Source organism: Megascapheus bottae, chromosome 13 (genome assembly GCF_031878675.1).
Source record: "Megascapheus bottae isolate mThoBot1 chromosome 13, mThoBot2.hap1, whole genome shotgun sequence".
NCBI classification, from domain to species: domain Eukaryota; kingdom Metazoa; phylum Chordata; class Mammalia; order Rodentia; family Geomyidae; genus Megascapheus; species Megascapheus bottae.
In genome coordinates, this window is record NC_143521.1 from 59,040,258 (window position 1) to 59,058,544 (window position 18,287).

Below are 18,287 nucleotides of genomic sequence, written 5' to 3' on the forward strand. Positions count from 1 at the left end.
TTGCTGGCTCCCACAGCACAGGGCTTGCTTTACGCACAGCCATGAGGCTCAGGTGGGGGTGTGGATTCTGGAGACAGCTAGGACTTCCTAGCTGAATGAGCCTCTACATCTTATTCTCCTCATCTGGGAAATGGGGACAGGGCTGGAATGGGAGCTGAATGTGACAATACAGGTCCATTTCTCCATTCGTCCTGCTCACACAGGATAAGGTGGGGCAGTAGCTTTCACTCTGTGCTGTGCACATGGTTTGCTTTCCACTAGTCCACAGAAGAGACTTGAAGGAGGGCTCACAGACTCCCCCTGTGGGCGTGGCTCCGAGCAGTGGCTCAGCCAGCCTCTTCTGCAACTGTACAGACAGGCAACAACACAGCCACGGTGCAGGCCTGTCTCTGGAGCCAAGTAAACACAGCACACGGCCTAGATGGGGTGCACGCTCATGCATCACACAATCTTTGGGGGAGCAGTGTGGGGCGGGGCAGGTGGAGAGGATGTTAAGCAGATGAGAACCTGAGGACAGAAGGACTGCTCAGAGCACTTGCTCTTTGAGACGCATCTCACTATGCAGCCAGGTGGGCCATGAGCTCCCGGACCTCCTGGGGCGTATGCACCATGGACCACACACTCAGCAGGTCACACAGATCTCTATCTCTCGTTTCACTCTTGCACGAGTCAATGCCAACTCCTCACAGAAACATCGAGTCCCAGAGCTTGGCTCACTCACCTCGAGGGTCATCACCACGAACCTCACCGTGTCCCTCTCCTTCTCAGGGGGAAGGTGCAAATGGGCAGGCACTTTGGAGACCACCACCAGGTATTGTGCCAGGGCCCGCGCCAGCGTGGTCATGGACTGGTATGATGTGGCATCCCCTGAAACATGAGACCTGCATGATTAGATGTGTTGTGAACACAGACCCCCGCCCGGCCAGTCTGTGTGCACACACACAGGTCCAGGCAGTGGCCTCAGAGCACATCTGCATATGTCTATCTGCACACAGCTGTGATAGGCTTCTCCTGACTCTAAACCAGTCTTCCTAAAGGGTGGGAGATACTATGTCCAGGTTGGCTAAGTGGCAAACACACAGAAAGAAATTTAGAGCTCAGACCTGGTGCCAGCCAAGTCTGGCAACCCATGGTTCAGCTCAACAGCAGTGACAAGGTATTCTTGCCAAGGGCAACACACTGTGCTAGCCCTCGTCTTTGTGAAGAGGAGACACTTTTACTTAATTTACCAAATAGATCACTCAGCTTGCTCCAGTAAGCTGTGGGCTCCGTGGGCAGGAAAGGCTGGAAGACTTGATGGACAGCAGGCAGCTGCTGAACAACGCTAGTAACACGGTCCAGAGTCACCGCACGAGCTGCTTCAAAAAGGGGACTCTTCTGGCCACAAGCAATTTCACTCATGCCGAGGCTTAAGCATGGAGCTAAGAGACTTAGGTTGAACTCCTAAGATCAGAGCATTAAAGGTGGGACAAATAGGAAGAACATTAAGCTTTCTATCAGATAAGACAAACACAATCAGAACGAATGCAATTGTTTCTGAGATAGTAATAATTCATGTACTTTGAGGAGTGCTTTCAAGAATACTTGTAGAGACCTAAACACTAACTTGCATGTAAAGGTCTGAATCCTCTTGGGACTCTGAGAGTAGGGCCATCAGCAGATGAAGGCCCTGGGCTTTGCGCATCCAGGACCATTAGCCCAAACCAGCTAGACCTCTACAGCATGGATGACAGCAACCACAGCAGACCAAGGCAAGAAGCTTTCGTTTGAGCATAAATAGACGAAATAAATAGGTAAAATCGAACTGAATTTCCTATTAATAAAATACTATACTGTTTGATGTCTGCTAAAAATGTATAAACAATTCTATTTAACATCCGTTCTGTAGAATATATCTCTGGTGTCTTTATGGCACTTTGATTCTTAACTATTTTTTTTAACCTATAATCTCAGGTTGATTTGAAGCGAGGACCCTAACATGATGACGGCTAACATGCCACGTATGAGATAGGTGCAATGCCTCCATTCCTGGAGCTAGAGACAGGTGTGCAGAAGCGGCCCAGAGAGGCGGCAATAATAACACACAAATGCCAGCATTTGGCTAGGAGAGAGCCTGTCATAGGACACACTCTGTGTTCTGTCCCGCTTTTTTTTTTTTTTTTTGGGGGGGGGGGGTGTAGGTTGTGGGGCTAAAACTCTGGGCCTGGGCACAGCCCCTGAGCTCTCCAGCTCAAGGCCTTGCCCTACTCCTTGAGCCACAGCACCACTTCCGGTTTACCAGTGGTTAATTGGGGATAAGAATCTCAGGTCTTTAGTGCCAGGCTGGCTTTGAACCTTGATACTCAGATAACAGCCTCCTGAGTAGCTAGGATTATAGGTGTGAGCCACTGTGCCCCCCATTGTCCACTTTTTTTTTTTTTTTTAACCATTTAAGGGCTTGGGAAGCCACTATCTCAGGTAGCACATCAATTGTAACTTAACATTCAAAAATCTGTATTTCATTACTAATATTGCAAAGTGAATGGTCCCGTGTTTACAGCTAAAACCTGTAAAGCTATTAAAAGCTTACTTACAAATTTGGAAAATCCAATTAATTACATGAATTCTGCTGCATGCTCTTAAGAGGAAATAAACTTCTGCAAACTGACTTGGGCTGATTCTCCTCTTTCTTTCTCAGAGCCACTCTTATGGACAAACCAGTCAGTAGCTGGTATACTTGAGAAAGGACCAGACGTCCACCTTATCCTCTGGATCACGTGCTGCCTGTGGCCTCCTTCCCTGGCATTGGTCCTCCCGGGACTGGGGCCTACAAGCATCCATCAGCAACTTGTCCTCATCAATCTGAGAAGGAAAGAGTGACTAACAGCTCCCCCCAGGAGCTGTGGCCAGAGCTGGAGGACAGGAAGGCCTGCTGGACCACTCTACAGTACGCTCTGACACCTCACTACGTCTGGAGGGCAGGAGACCCCTGTTGACATGGGAGGGCTTACTGAAGATCAATTTCAAAAATAAGTCATTTAGGGCCAGGAGTTTGGCCTAGTGGTAGAGTGCTTGCCTAGAACAGAATGTATGAAGACCCAGGTTCAATTCCTGGGCACCACACACATAGCAAAAAGCTGGAAGTGGTGCTGTGGCTCAAGAGTAGTAGAGCTCTAGCCTTGAGAAAGTCCAAGGACAGTGCTCAGACCGAGTTCAAGCCCCACAACTGGCAAAAAAATAAAAAAGTAAGTTATGTAAATCATGCCCCACGATGCTAATGCAATATATTTCCTCATTATTATGATACACACAACAAAGAACTGGCTGTGGCTATAAGGCTATAAGGCTGACTTGCCTCTGAGGCCCCCTGCTCCCTGTTGAATTAACTTCCCAACCTGTGTGATACCCCTGTCTAGACTCAAGTCCCTGCTACGCTAGTCACATGAAGGTGAGAGACCCCCACTTGGCACGACAAGCAGAGGTTGTGGGCCCTGCGCCCCATACCGCGCTCGCCATGAACACGCTCATGTCTTCAGCAGGGATACGATTCACCAGCTCTGCACCTTCCAGCAGCGCAGAGTCTGACTTGGTCCAACACTGTGATCTGACCAGACGGAGGTACCAGTCCTGGAAGAAGAAACCTGCATCAGGTAATGACAACATGCCACCCGGGTCGGTAGAAGGTACAGGGAGGCAGGCCAAGCCTATCAGCAGTCTGTTCTAGTAGGCTGGAACAGTCAGCTTCTGACTTGCCCAGTAATCCTTTTCCCCTCTTGCCCACAGGAGTGCCAGTCAGCCGAGTCCCGGTCCGGTCCTGTCCTGTCCCAGAGTACCATGCCAATACTGCTTTTTTCTCATTAGACACCAGGGTTCTCAACAGAGGTGTCAGTACCCCTGCACCATACACAGACGTAGACCCTGGTCACTAACTTTGTCTGGAATCACCGTCTCCAGTGGCATGTGCCCGTCCCCGTCCAGCGGGTGGGAAGTGACCGGAGGTAGGGGGCTGAGGGAATCTTGCACAGTGGAGAGCCGGAACCTGTCCAGCAGGGAATAGAGCCTTTGATGTCTGAAACACAAACACAAACGACACTATAGTACAACCTCTCCTTTACTCTTAGTCTCAACATTGCCAATTAGGGTTCTAGAAAACAATACAAGGAAAAAAAGAAATACAATTGGCTCCAAAAGTTATGAGGCAGCTTGTTAAAAAAACCTTTCCCTCCAACATTCTAAATGCAAATCCAAGGCCTAGTTAATCCCCCCCCTCCCGCCCCAATCCTGGGCTTAAGCTCAGGGCCTGAGCACTGTCCTTGGATTTTTCTCAAGGCTAGATACAGTGAGAGTCCACTCTCCACTGTGGCACTTCTGTTGACTAGGCAGCATGTCAGTTTGTTAAGTCTGTGTGTTTGCTCCTGCATAAGTCTAAGTCCTTCCAATCTGGACATCTAAACACAAGCACCCCAAAGGCACGGCTCACCTTTGTGCGAGCCCAGTGTTCTGGAGATGCTCCTGGATTCTGTTCAGCTCTTCCACCGGCAACTGGGCCATGCTGCTCTACACAGACGAGAAGACATCAGTAAGGAGCCGCCATGACCCTATGCTCAGGTACAAACAACAGGATGGTCTGGCCTATCTGCCCACAGCACAGCACGCACATGGAATAACAAGTACGTCCCTGCCAGCTGTCGCTCTGTCAGGCCAAGCTCATGGAGAAGAAGACCCACACCAATGGCTTGATTGCCATGCTGTTTTGATATAAATCACTATCATCTTTCTTTTTTGTGAGTACCTGTAAATTGGCAGCCAGAAGCATTTCTACCCGGCGACAAGCCAGGGTGTCAGCCGTGCGTGCCAGCGCGCGGAAGGGGGTGCCCAGCAGCCTGTCCACACATAGTGTGAGCACAGCACCCGACTGGCTGAGGTGGATGCCCTCCAGGCACCGCAGCGTCTTCTTCAGAGCGGTTGGCTAGTGTCCCAGGAAAGAAGACACAAACAAGCACTTTAAACATGCCTTTACGCCACTTTTGGTAAGATGGAGAAGGCTGACAGGCAATAGAGTTAGCAGACTTACAGTTGAAAGATTTTCACAACGAGACTGGATTGCCTGGATAAAAAGGCCACTAGCTGCAGAATTTCGATGAATTGCACTAATAAAGTCCTGCACTGGGGGCTCATGGGACAGGCTGATCAGATCTTGGATGTGATTCACAATGAGCCATGTTAAGTGCTCTGAGTCATGGAGATTCTGGCACTGGAAAATAGAATCAGAGGCTCATTTCCAAGCAGGCAAGACAAAAGGCAGATAATAATACCACAAAAGCAGGGAGTTTGGCCTAGTGGTAGAGTGCTTGCCTAGCATGCATGAAGAATGAAGACCCGGGTTCGATTCCTCGGTACCCCACATACATAGCAAAAAGCCGGAAGTGGTGCTGAGGCTCAGATGGTAGAGTGCTAGCCTTGAGAAAGTCCAAGGACAGAGCTCAGGCCCTGAGCTCAAGCCCAGGACTGGCAAATAATAATAATAATACCACAAAAAAGGCCACAGGAAGGCCAAAGGTGGGCAAGAAAAGACATTTCAAATGTCAACTTTGCCTCACTAAAAATACAGTGGTTGTCTGATAGGGCAGGACCTCCAACCACATGCTATGAGGCGGCTGGTAGTGCCACGCTCCCACCAACAGTAGAAAATGGTCCAAGGCCAGACAAAAGGAACACAGCTCTCCTCCTGTGGGGAAGTCTGAGGACCGGGAGGCCACGTGTCACCATGCGAGGCCAGCCTGCCCAACGTATTCCCAAACTTACGACGTAATCGCAGAAGAGAATGAGGGCTCCCCTTCGCACAATTTCTCTGTTGCACGTTCCCAGCTGGGCTGCCGAGTCAGAATCTTCCTCATCAGACATCAGGGGGCTAAGTGACTTTGTGCAAGATAGACTGTGTCTCCTACAAGAAGTGATGGAGCCCTGAGGGCGTGTCCGTGGCCGCAGCGGCATGCACACAACACACAGCCTCGGTAGGCTTGATTCTTATCCCTAAACACACAAGTTAGGCTCAAAGTGTTACACGATAAAGTGCATGCAGAATACACAATTTTCATTCGGTCACCTGTTCTGGGGCTATGATACAGAGCACATGAAAAAAAGACACAGGGAGCTTAGCAGGCAAAAGATAGAAGTGCACGTCTGAAGGAGAAGATGCACCACAAAACTTCATATGCAAGCTTCAATTCTGTTTCGGAATTCACATTGGTCATGTTTAATTATGAATTCCTTGTCTTCCATACTACTGTCAACTACCAGAATAACAGTGACACTGACCAAGAAGCACTGTACTCATTGCCTTACTTGTGGAAGTGTAAGCCCTTTGTATGACAATAACAAAAATAGTAATAAGAAAACTTTTATAGTTTACCATCAGTTACAAACAAAACATTACCCTGTGCATGTGTCTCCAGTGCATATCCTATTACAGGATTATGTTTGAAATCTTTCTTGAGGCCTGTAAACCAAGTTACTAAGGGGTCTGAGATAAGAGGACTGCAGTTTGAAGCTAGCTCAGGCAGGAAAGTCTGTGAGACTCCTATGTCTAATTAAGCACCAAAAAAGTCAGAAGTGGAGCTGTGATTCCAGGGCTGTGTGATAAGAGTGCTAGCCTTGAGCAAAAGTTCAGAGATAGCACCCAAGGTGCTCGAGTTCAAGCCCCAGGATGAAAATAAAAAAAATTTTTTTTGAAGCCAGGGATAAGGGTACCTCTTGGCTCCAGTGACAATGTTTGCCTGGCCTGAGAACAAAACAGATTTCTGACAAGCTAAACTGGGAATAAGTTACCAATTCCACTTTTAACCTGAGCCGGGTACAGTGGCTCATGCCCTATAATCCTAGCTACTCAGGAGGCTGAGATCTGAGGATCACAGTTCAAAGCCAGCCCAGGCACTAAAGAACTTGAGACTCTTATCTCCAATTAATCACTAGAAAATGGGAAGTGGGGTTAGTCCAGGGGTAGCGTGGTAGCCTTGAGCTGAAGAGCTCAGGGACAACACCCAGAGTTCAAGCCCCAAGACCGACCAAAAAAAAAAAAAAAAGTTCAGGGAGAGTGCCCTGACACTGAGTTTAAGCTCAAGGACAAGAAAGAAAGAAAGGGGGAGTGGGGGGTTAGGGGGAGCAGGGAGAGCAAGCAAGCAGTAGGATTAGTCTTCTGAACAAGCTGCCGGGGTGGCATCAAGGCACCAGTCACTTACAGCCTGCTCTGGGAAGCAGAAGCATCAGCACCAGTCAGAAGCTTGGCAGAAATGCAGGCTCCCAGGCTCCACGTCTAATGTAAACCAGCTTTATGGCTGATGTATGTGCACCCATTAGAAGCACAGAGCTGAGGTCCTGGGACAGACCCAGGGCATTTTCTAGACATTCTGAAGGTTCCTTAAAGTGATCATGTGTGGACAGGAAACAGCATTGCTTTTTCCATTGCAGACTACATAGAGCATGAAGAAGATAGACAAATGTCTAGCTGAGTGGAAGGTCTGACGGAAGCTCCACTTTCTGGTACCAAGCATTAGAGCTGACCACACTAGCGCACCTAAATCTTTTGCTTGAAGGGTTTTCAAGCTGTCTGGAAGCCACACCAAGCAAGGACTTGGCATGGCTCACAGCTGTCACTCCACACAGAACGGAGGGAGGGAGGGAGGGAGGGAGGGAGCACCTGGACACAGCAAGCCTTAAGCCTGAGAACTCAAAAAAGCAGCTATACACAACCAGAAGCTTAACAGTAAGGCTTTCTGAATGGTTTTTCTTATTCCCAAACAGTTGTGAAATTTGCTACACAATAAATTCATTATCTAAGAATAACCAGAACCACATTTAACTCATAATGCAGTTAAGTTATTACAACATGTCTCTCTGTGGAACTCATTTAAATCCTAGAAGCTAGCAGGAGGGATCACCGCTGACAAGAGCAGCAGGCAAGATGAAACAGCGTCAAGAACTTGTCCAAGGAAATCACGTTGAAAAAGAGGCTGCTTACTCTGAATGCCAGCAGTTAGACCACATTCTCCCTACAACACAGGGCCTATGAAAGGAAGATGAATAATCCCACCAGCATTCTACAAAGCCTCGTTAAGAGTGGAAAATGAAAAGGCCCTTCTTGAGCCAAGCACTTGGCAGGCGCTCTGGGCTGAAGGAGTCATGTACCTACTTGGGTGTCTGCTGCACCTCTGCCCACCAGCAGTGGTCAGTGTGGTTGACAAGCAGCAGGATCTGGCACCAGAGGAGTACCAGCGCTGGGTGCGTGGGCACCATGGAGCGCACGCGGGCATTCAGGCTCGCCAGGGTGTAGAAGCTGCCCTCACCACTGTCACTACTCAAGAGTTTAGTGGCAGCTGCTGTGATTCTCCGGAACGTTCCTAAAAGCAAACAAAGTAAATGGATTATGGGAAGGTGTCTCCTGCTTGTCTCAGCCTAGCACCGGAGAGCTACATGAAGACATCACGACAGAGACGCATGCCTAGCTCTTTCCCCTTCTAGCACCACATGTTCCAAGCACTTGGTCTTTAGAGAAGCCCAATTTTCTAAGCAAACAGAGACACTGGACTCAGACTCAGGCCAGAAAGCATGGTCTATCTCTCCCACGATCTTCCCCTCTGCTGTTCAGCTTTCTTTCTGTTCTCCAGAAAGTCCAATTTCAGTGCCACAGAAGCCTGGACACGGTTGCACTTCAGGAGGCAGCCACCACAACGTCACAGGTCACAGAACACAGAAGACCACAACAGGTTTTTTTTAGTGATTGTCATTCTGAAAATTTAAATATTATCACATAAGCCAAACAATGCCATCTACTTTTCAAATCAGAACGTGTACTTCTTCTGTTCCTGAGCCATAAGGAATTCCATGTCTTATCACACACTAATTCCAAAATGAAAGTTCAAGAAGCATTTGTCACCACGCCTGGCAATCAACCACTGGCGCCACACGTCCATGTCGGGCGTTTTGCTTATCTGGAAATAAGCCTCTCTCGAATTGGCAAGTCCAGCCTGACTCTAAACCACGAAACCTCAGCCTCCTGGGCAGCCAGGAATATAGGCGTGAACCACTGGCACCCGCACGTCATCATAACTGTTTTCTTTTTGTTCTGTTCTGTTTGGATTTTGGCGGTCAGGGGGCTTGAACTCTGGGCCTGGGCGTTGTCCCTGAGCTCTTCAGTTCAAGACTACTGCTCTACCCCCTTAAGCCTCAGTGACACTTCCTATTTTCTGGTGGTTAAGTGGAGATAAGAGTCTCACCTTCATTAGTGCCGGGGCTGGCTTTGAACTGCACTCCTCTGATCTCAGCTTTCTAAGAGGCTGGGATTACAGACGCAAGCCATCACACCCAGCTATAACTGTTTTTGGTGGGGTTTTTAATGCCAGTATATCAGGGCCTGGGCACTGTCCCAGAGCTTCTTTTGGTCAATGCTAGTGCTCTGCCACTGAGCCACAGCTCTACTTCTGGCTTTTTTTTGGTAGTTAACTGAAGATAAGAGTTTCATAAACTTTCCTGCCCAAGCTGGCTTCGAACCAAGATCTTCAGACCTCACCTGCTGAGTAGCTAGGATTACAGACGTGAGCCACCAGTGCTGGTTTACATGTGAGCTCTTGTATATCCATTGTCCCGCCAGTAGACACCAGACTTGTGTCACCACGTTAGCCACTGTGAGTAACAAGCGCTGTTATGAACAGCAGCTCATTCAACACACAAGTGTTCTTTTCCCTCTGCCTCTGTTCTGGGGTATTTCCACAAGTGCGACTGTTGGACAACATGATTTCAGATTTACGCTTGTCATCAGCAAAGTGTCTCCAAATGTCACAGTGAACTGAGAAGAGCTTCCACCAGGCAGCACAGTCCGCTTTTCTTTCTTTATTCCTTGCCAGTCCCAGACTTGAACTCAGGGTCTAAGCACTGTCCTTGGGCTTTCTTAAGACTAAAACTCCATTACTTGAGACACAGCACCACTTCTGCCCTTTTCTGTATGTGAAGGAATCAAACCCGGGGCTTCTTCATCCATTCTAGGAGAGCACTCTACCACTAGGCCAAACTCATTAAGCCTTGAACTCAGGGCCTGTGCCCTGACCATGAACTTCTTTTTGCTCAAGGCCCGGACTTGGCCACTTAAGCCATAGCATCACTTCTGACTTTTTCTGTGCATCTGTACTGAGGAACTGAACCCAGGCTCCTGCTCGCGAGGCAAACGCTCCACCACTGGGCCCATTCCCAGCCCAGTGCCTGTATCTTAAGGGAGCATGGTGTAGGAGAGACGACACTGAAGCACCATGAAGACTCCGCCGTGTCACCTACCAGACTTGAAGATGTGGACGAGGCACATGAGCAGTGTGCCCAGCTCCTGGCAGTAGAAAGTGTGCTGCTGCTCACTCATCTCCACTTTCAGCTGTTTTGTAACTATGTCCTCTAGAAGAACACCAGCCAGCTGCAGCAGAAACCTGCGGGGAGAGAGAAGGCCGACAATGAGCAGGTGGCTGGCACGGGGAGTGAGTGACAGTGGACAGGAGCCATCACAGAGCCTTCCAAGAGAGGCAGGGCGAGGCTGACGGTCAACAGGCAGCTGTCACAGCGAGAGGGTGACAGTGAGAAGATTTAAGCCAAGTATCTAGGTGACATAAACACAGTAAATTGGGGTAAAAGTAAAGCTAAGGTACAGCAAAAAAAGTAGTAGTGAATGTTTCATTACCATCGTGTGTGTGTGCGTGTGGGCGTGCACACACAGGCGCGTGAGGATCTAGATTCAAGCTCAGGGTCTGAGCACTGTTCCTTAGCTTCTTCCCTCAATGCTGGTGATCTACCACTTGAGCCATCCCTCCACTTTCAGGTTGTTTGCAGATAAGATTCTCAGCCCGAGTTGGCTCTGAACCACAATCCTTAAATCTCAGTCTCCTGAGCAGCTAAAATTGCGGCTATGAGCCCCTGGTGCTGCCTCCATCACCGTCACTTCTGATTCGGCGACTGCCTCTCACTTACGCAATGAAAGTAATCATACCACCTTCAAAATGCCAGGTGATGAATAGATGTGTGTGTTGATTTTCCTTTTGTGCTGGCACTGAAGCTGGGCTCAGGACCTTGCGTTCCCACTTGGCTTTTTCTGCTCACCATTGGCATGGGCACTCTACCATTCAAGCTATGTCTCCACTCTGGCTCTCAGAATTATCCGCAGTCACTACGTAACTTCCCCAAAGCTGTACATTACAGTGGTAGACAGAACACATACCTGGAGAATATTTCTTCTGGCAAGCTCTTTCCCTGTTTCCTTTCACTGTGTTCTCCTATTGTTGAGCTACTGTCCCCCTGTCTTAAGCGGTTAATTACTGGACAGGAGATTAAGTAGGGAGAGAAGGAGAGCTCCTGAATACGAGAAAGAACGATATCTTCGGTTGACTGGGAAATGAGAACCCTCAGAATGGCTAAGATTCCAGATATCCACAGCTGAACAGTGCTCACAGAAGCCTGAAAGAAAGAAAAGACAGAGCTTACATACTGAAAGAAAAAGCTACAATTCCCAGGCGGTCCGTTTCACAGAAGATGAACTTCCTGCTCCACCAGCAGGCCCCGCACCCCTGGTTCTCCGAGCACCGTCACAGCAGCAGCCCCAGTGGCTGCTGAGACGGGGAGGAGGGCTTCTGAGGACGATCCCTCCCTCCCTGCCTCCCTGGGAACACCAGGTGGGACTCACCATGGTACTTGGGGTGACAAACATACTCCGCAAAAGCATGTCCACAGGACGGAGAGAAGACGGGGCCAGGACCTCAAACAAGGCGTCCAGCACGCCGAGGGCTTCATGAGAATCAACGCGCACCTGCGGAACCACAACAGCAGCTTTCCCACGCAAGCCACGGCCGGCAGGGCGCCCACCACGGCCGCAACACCCTCCCCTCGTCAGGTGAACAACTCTACTAGCCGCACTTCTCCCTTTTTCCCCTCAGTCCTTCATCCTCTCCCTCCTTTCTTCTCCTTTTTCCACGGTACTGGAGACTAAGCTCAGATCCTCAAGCACTACACGACCTGAGCCATGACCTGAGGGGTCTTTTAGTCCACAATGGAAGCCTTTCTACAAAAGATTCAAATACACACAAGTGCCACCATGGGTGGGTTTAACCCAAGGTACAATTACAGTCTCGTGTGACTTTTCTCTTCACAACACAATGGACAATTCCCAAAAGTGCCTGCAAAATCTATTAGTGTTTCTTGTCCACAGGCTGAAGCTCGTTTCTGAAGCTTTTGCTCATTGGCTAACCCACGGAGCCATGCCTCTACAACTGCTAAAATCGGTTACTTGTAAAAGGACTATAGCACAACAGCTAACCATCCCCCTGGGATCATGGCTCTCATTCTACTTCCCCCTTTGTGTTACAGCGGAGGGTAACACTTGGTAAACAAATACCCGGAGACGAGCTTCCTCCAGCACCAGGGCCACCTCCTCTTCCTCCTGAATCCACTGTGTCTGCAGTGAACACCATCTTCCACTCACCCAGGTGGCTTTCAGGGCGATTCTGACAACTGCTCTCCACTCCATCCACCTCTGTTTCCTCATGTAATACCTCCCTCTCCCTGTCCCTCTCCCTCCCCCCCACTTCCTTGCCAGTCCTAGGGCTTGAACTCAAGGCCTGGACACTGTCCTTGAACTTTCTCAGGGCTAGCACCCTACCATGTAAACCACAGCACCACTTCAGGCCTTTTCTGTGTATGTGGCACCAAGGAATTAAACCCAGGGCTTGCGCAAGCTAGGCAAGCACCCTACCGCTAGGCCACACGCCCAGCCCCTCATTTAGTACATCTCTTTCCAGTGTCCTCTTCCTGCTGAAATCTGGCTCAGTCTGCTTCCCCAAAACCCTGTACTAGTGCTCCAGACATGGCAATGCCAGCCAAGAGCTCAGGACTCTTACATTTGCCTCCTTGCTCCTCCATGGAAGGTCTTTTCTATGCTTGGCTTTAGGAACCCCACATTTGAGGTTCCTCACATCTGCCCCCAAAGGGGTTCTGCTTTCTCTGTCTCTCCTCCATGGGCTTCTCTCTGGTCCCTAAGAAACCTGATCGAGTGGACGCCAGCAGCATCGCCTCATCCAGCTCCACCTGCCACCTCCTGCCGCCCTCTCTGAAACCATGTCTAGAGGACAGTCTCACTCTTACAAGGTGCATCCATGGAGCAGACAGACCAGGCTCTCCAGGAGTCCCTGGCCCCAGTCTCCACGTTCCATCATCCACAGCACCTCCACAGGCACCCTGAAGTTACTTCAATACCTTTCCCCGTATCTTCTGGCCCTACTTTTTTTTTTACTGTGTCCGAAGATGCCGCTAATGGTGACTGCACTCTACCATGGGGTGGACTCCTGTAGACCTCTCTGCTCATCCCGCACCTCCCTCCAGAGTCTGTGTTCATCTCAGGAATAAAACCACCCAACTGAAGAGCTCAGGAACAATGCCCAGGCCCGGGGGTAGGGTGGCAGCCGTGAGCTGAAGAGCTCAGGGACCTTGCCCAGGACGAGTTCAAGCCTCAAGACCCACAAAAAAAAGGGAGGGCAACTACTAAAATACTGTTACTAGATGTTGTTTTCAAAGTCAACCCGAGTGGGTTATAATGGGAGAAGAAATTCATCTACGGTAGGAGCCAATGCTTCATGCCTGTCATCCTCCTCAGGAGACTGGGACCTATACGATCACAATTTGAAGCCAGCCTAGACAGAAAAGCCCAAGGGACTCCATCTCCGTGAACCAGCAAAGAGCTGGGCTGGAGTTGTGGCTCCAGTGTTAAGTGTGCCGTCCAGGAGCAAGAAAGCTCAACACGCTCGGGGCTTTGTGCTCAAATTGTGGTCATGCTATCATCAAAGCATGAGTCTATTATGAGTTGAGAATCACAACCTACTACATTTCCAGAGGACACACTCACTACATGACAGCAAACCAGGGCCAGGGACAAACCTGCTGCTTGGCTAGCATGGGCAGAATGACATCGGCGACCTGCCGAGATAAGCGTTTCCACTTGTCCTCGTTCTCCTTGTGGCACTGCTGCAGGACAAGGATAAACATCTCCAGCACCTGCAAGAGCATTTGTATACCATTAGGAAACCTCTCTGCCCCACAGTCTTCCCGCTCCCACAAGTCCACGCCCACCCGACCCCACAGGGCTGGAAGGCTCTGCATTTCAATCAGATGCAGTCCCCACCGACAGCCACGCAAACGTGGAGACACGAGAAGAAAGCGCAAGCAGCTGCTGCAAGCTGCTCTACGGGGCTGCGTAACTCGCCCCGTCTGAGGCGCATGTGTAGGCACTCAGCAGCTCTTAGGAAAGTTACTGTAAATTTTGTGAGGCACCCACCACTCTAGATGTCTCAGTATTCTTGTGTACATTAATTCCATTTCTTTTGTTTTTGCAAAAGTATACTACTAAGGACCATTTATTTCCAGAGTTGCACAGGGCTTAGCACACGCTTACTAACACAATTTCAACTCAAAGGTACATATAATATATAACCTGGCGGTGGTCTGGTAACAAGGGATGGCAAGCCTGTGGCTACTTTTATAAGGAATGTGTTGTTGGAACGCAGTCGTGCTATCATGTCTGCCTTCTGCACTCAACAGAGACCACAGGGCTTGAGAAGCTGGTCATGCTTATTACCTACTGGTTTACAAAAGAAGTTTACTGATGCCTGACTTCTAAAATGTAAATGGTATAGAACACATACAAATTTTACCAAATCTCCACAGCTGACTTCTCTCTTCAGAGGCCAGGAACAGAACTTACATCACGTAAGAATGTGTTGTCCCTTCATTTTATGAAGGTCATGGAGTCTCAACAAGAACTGCTGAGACCTTGCCAAATGGATATGGCTACTACCATCGTCTCCATGGCACTGCTGGCCCTGCTGCGCTGGCCAGGGGCAGCTGCACACTCTCACACCACTTTATGTCATTGATTGTTATTGGAACCACGTAGCTTAATTAAGGCATTAGGTATATAATGCTATACAAATTGAACAAAATAGCAATGCAAAATTCACCAATGCACAAAGTACTGTTTGTATTGAGAGGACCTTACAGTTTTATAAAGACTCAAAGGCTGACAGCTAAAACGAACTGACTAATAAATAAGTGAGTGTTAGGCAAAAGTATAAGTTTCAAAAAACAGAAAACTTAAGGCAGCTAGACTTCTACTTTTAGACTACTATGAAACGTTTTAAAATTCGATGCGGGGGCGGGGACTCCTGAATGATGGTTTACTGCTGGCAAGGTATCAGTGGCCTCCGGGGCCGGGATCCTTCTGCAGAGCCACTCCTCCTCCTCCTCCAACCACTCACTGGCATCTTCTCAGTCCTCAGCCAGATGGTAGCTCAAAGCGCGTCCACCACAGAATCCGCAGGACCCCCAGCACTTCCTCCCCGCGATGCACGGGGCCACAGCCCTTCTTGCCTCTTACCTGATGGTACTGGACAAGCCTCAACAGCATCGACACCACCACTTCCTTCTGTGTTTCAAGCTCTTTGCCTGCATCCGCCTTATTTGTGCCCCTTAACACAAAGAGGTCATGAACGATGGGCTGCAGAGCTGGTATGGCTATGGGCACAAAAGGGAACGTAATATGGCTTTACAAGAAGATTGCATTGAGGGGGCAGTTCTCAACAGCTTCATCGCATTGTCAAAAGAAAACTTTTATTTGGTTTATAATAAAGGATGAATTAAGATTATCAGTAAGTCTTATAAAACTATCTTGATATTGTTGTGGAAGGTCAAAGTCCTTCTCTGCACACTGACACATTTTGTAAAGGTAAGAAAATAAGAAAAAGAAGCTGGGTGTTGGCTCACACCTGTCATCCTAGCTACTCAGGAGGTTGAGATCTGAGGATCAAGGTTCAAAGCCAGCCTGGGCACAAAAGGACCCGAGACTCTTATCTCCAATTAACCTATTGAAATCAGGAAATGGGGCTTGGCTCAAGGGTAGGGCGGTAGCCCTGAGCTTCAAGGACAGTGCCTAGGCCGAGTTCAAGCCCCCTGACCCACCAAAAAATAAATAAGAAAAAGAAAACTAAGATTCTATAACGAATACAATATAACTGCTGAAAAAGGTAACTCAAAGATAGGTCCTAGGGGCTCACACCAATTCTAGCTACTTAAGAGGTTGAGATCTGAGGATCTTGGTTCAAAGCTAGCCTGGGCAGGAAAGTCTTTGAGACTCCAATTTAAATAGCAAAAAATTAAAAAAAAAAAGGGGGGGGCGGCGCTGAAAGTTTGGCCTCGTGGTAGAGTGCTTGCCTAGCATGCACGAAGACCAAGTTTGATTCTTCAGCACCACATACACAGAAAAAGCCAGAAATGGTGCTGTGGCTCAAGTGGTAGAGCTCTAGCCTTGACAAAGCCCAAGTACAGCGCTCAGGCCCTGAGTTCAGGCCCCAAGACTGGCAAAAAAAAAAAAAAAAAGCCAGAAGTAGAGCTGTGGCACAAAGTCCTATTTGAAAAATAAGCAAAATAGTAACATGGTATAATTCATAATCTATCTGATTTACTTAGAAAGACAACCAATACTTTTCCTATAGAAGATATTTTAGTCTATCTTAGATTATTATACTGCTTTATTAAAGTACAGTGTTAAATACAAAGCGATTTACTCATTACATAAAAGGTTCTCCCTGGCATGAACTAGCAGTCCAACCACATTAGCCATTTGAAGAAAACCCGAGAAAAAACTATCAAGGAAACACCTTGAATTTCACACAACACATTCTGACTCAGCAGCACCTCACATTCCCTCTGGTGGTATTGCACACTATATTCTCTGACATTCTGCCACACACACACGTAGAGTCAGATGCTCAGTGCTTGGTGATGTGCATGCACACTCGCAGGCCCTCAGTGACATGGATACACGTTTCTACCGGCAATGTAAACATTGCCCAAAATGTACACACACAGACACTCTGACCCACGAAAACCCTGGCACACTCACACATACCCTTGTCAGTAACATGCATTTTTACATGTAATGAGGTGCCACAAGGACACAACGGTTGACCTTGCTCTAGATGGCCAAGAGTCCCAGGAGGAAGCTCTATGTGGCAGTGCCACCCTCACAGGTGGCAGTCTACAAGGGTCTTCAGATATTTCCCTACCAAATGTGAAAAATCTCCTAATTCCTGGCAAAGTTGTAAGGGACAACAAGGAGATGCTGGAAGGTCAGTTCAAAACAAGGGATGGGAGCATAGCCTAGTGGTGGAGTGCTTGCCTAGCACGCACAAAGCCCTGGGTTCAATTCCTCAGTACCACATACACAGAAAAAGCCAGGAGTGGTGCTGTGGCTCAAGTGGTAGAGCTCAAGCCTTGAGTAAAAAGTGTCCAAAGACAGTGCTGAAACCCTGAGTTCAAGACCCAGGATCGGCAAAAACAAAACAAACAAAAAAGCAAATTCAAAGCTGGGTGCCGGAGCTGACGCCTGCAATCCTAGCTACTTAGGAGGCTGAGAGTGAGGATCACAGTTCAATGCCGGCCCGGCACTTAGATCCCTGAGACTTTTATCTCCAATTAATCTCAAGAAAACCAGATGTGGCTCAAGGGGCAGGTTGGTAGCCTTGACCTGAAGAGCTCAGGGACAGCACCCAAGTCGAGTTCAAACCCCATCTCACTCACACACACACACACACACACACACACACACACACACACACACGCACTCGTAAGTTCAAAAAAGGGACCAGGAGTTTGGCCTAGTGGTAGAGTGCTTGCCTAGCATGTACAAACAACCAGGTTGAATTCCTTGGTACATACATAGAAAAAGCCAGAAATAGTGCTGTGGCTCAAGTGGTAGAGCACTACCCTTGAGAAGCCCAAGGACAGTGCTCAGGCCCTGAGTTCAAGCCCCGGGACTTGGAAGAAAAAAAAAAAAAGGTTAAAAAAACTGGGCACTGGTGGCTCAGACCAGTAATCCTAGCTACTCAGGAGGATGAGATCTGAGGATGGAGGTTCAAAGCCAGCTTGAGCACAGAAGTCTAGGAGACTCTCATCTCCAATTAACCAATGAAAAACCAGAAGTGGCGCTGTGGCTCAAGGGACAGAGTGCTAGGTTTGAATGGAAGAGCTCAAGGACAGGACCCAGGCCCAGAGTTCAAGCCCCACGAGTGACCAAAAAAAAAAAAAAAAGTTACAAAAAAAAAAAAAAAAAAGGAGGTTTATAATATATCCTTAAAATACACACCACCTTGTTCCACAGGCTGAAGGGACTATTTAAATACTGGCCAACCATGTGGTTCGATCAGGAAATAGTCTACTGATGCTGACATCATCATAAG

The 18,287-nt window shown here is 48.5% G+C and overlaps 1 protein-coding gene across 1 annotated transcript in view; it reads right to left on the bottom strand.

Annotated features, from left to right (window-relative positions):
* The window catches only part of Htt (huntingtin), a 111,560-nt gene that overhangs the window by 23,333 nt on the left and 69,940 nt on the right, over positions 1 to 18,287 (bottom strand). Inside the window, exons 36-49 of the mRNA XM_090343888.1 lie at positions 15,428 to 15,564; positions 13,933 to 14,049; positions 11,690 to 11,812; positions 11,228 to 11,463; positions 10,303 to 10,445; positions 8,168 to 8,375; positions 5,785 to 5,923; positions 5,054 to 5,233; positions 4,772 to 4,948; positions 4,460 to 4,536; positions 3,910 to 4,048; positions 3,484 to 3,606; positions 1,230 to 1,443; positions 722 to 867 (exon numbers count right to left, since the gene is read on the bottom strand). Of these exons, the coding sequence (XP_090200014.1) occupies positions 722 to 867; positions 1,230 to 1,443; positions 3,484 to 3,606; positions 3,910 to 4,048; positions 4,460 to 4,536; positions 4,772 to 4,948; positions 5,054 to 5,233; positions 5,785 to 5,923; positions 8,168 to 8,375; positions 10,303 to 10,445; positions 11,228 to 11,463; positions 11,690 to 11,812; positions 13,933 to 14,049; positions 15,428 to 15,564 (2,159 nt within the window). The remainder of the gene's footprint in view (positions 1 to 721; positions 868 to 1,229; positions 1,444 to 3,483; positions 3,607 to 3,909; positions 4,049 to 4,459; positions 4,537 to 4,771; positions 4,949 to 5,053; positions 5,234 to 5,784; positions 5,924 to 8,167; positions 8,376 to 10,302; positions 10,446 to 11,227; positions 11,464 to 11,689; positions 11,813 to 13,932; positions 14,050 to 15,427; positions 15,565 to 18,287) is intronic.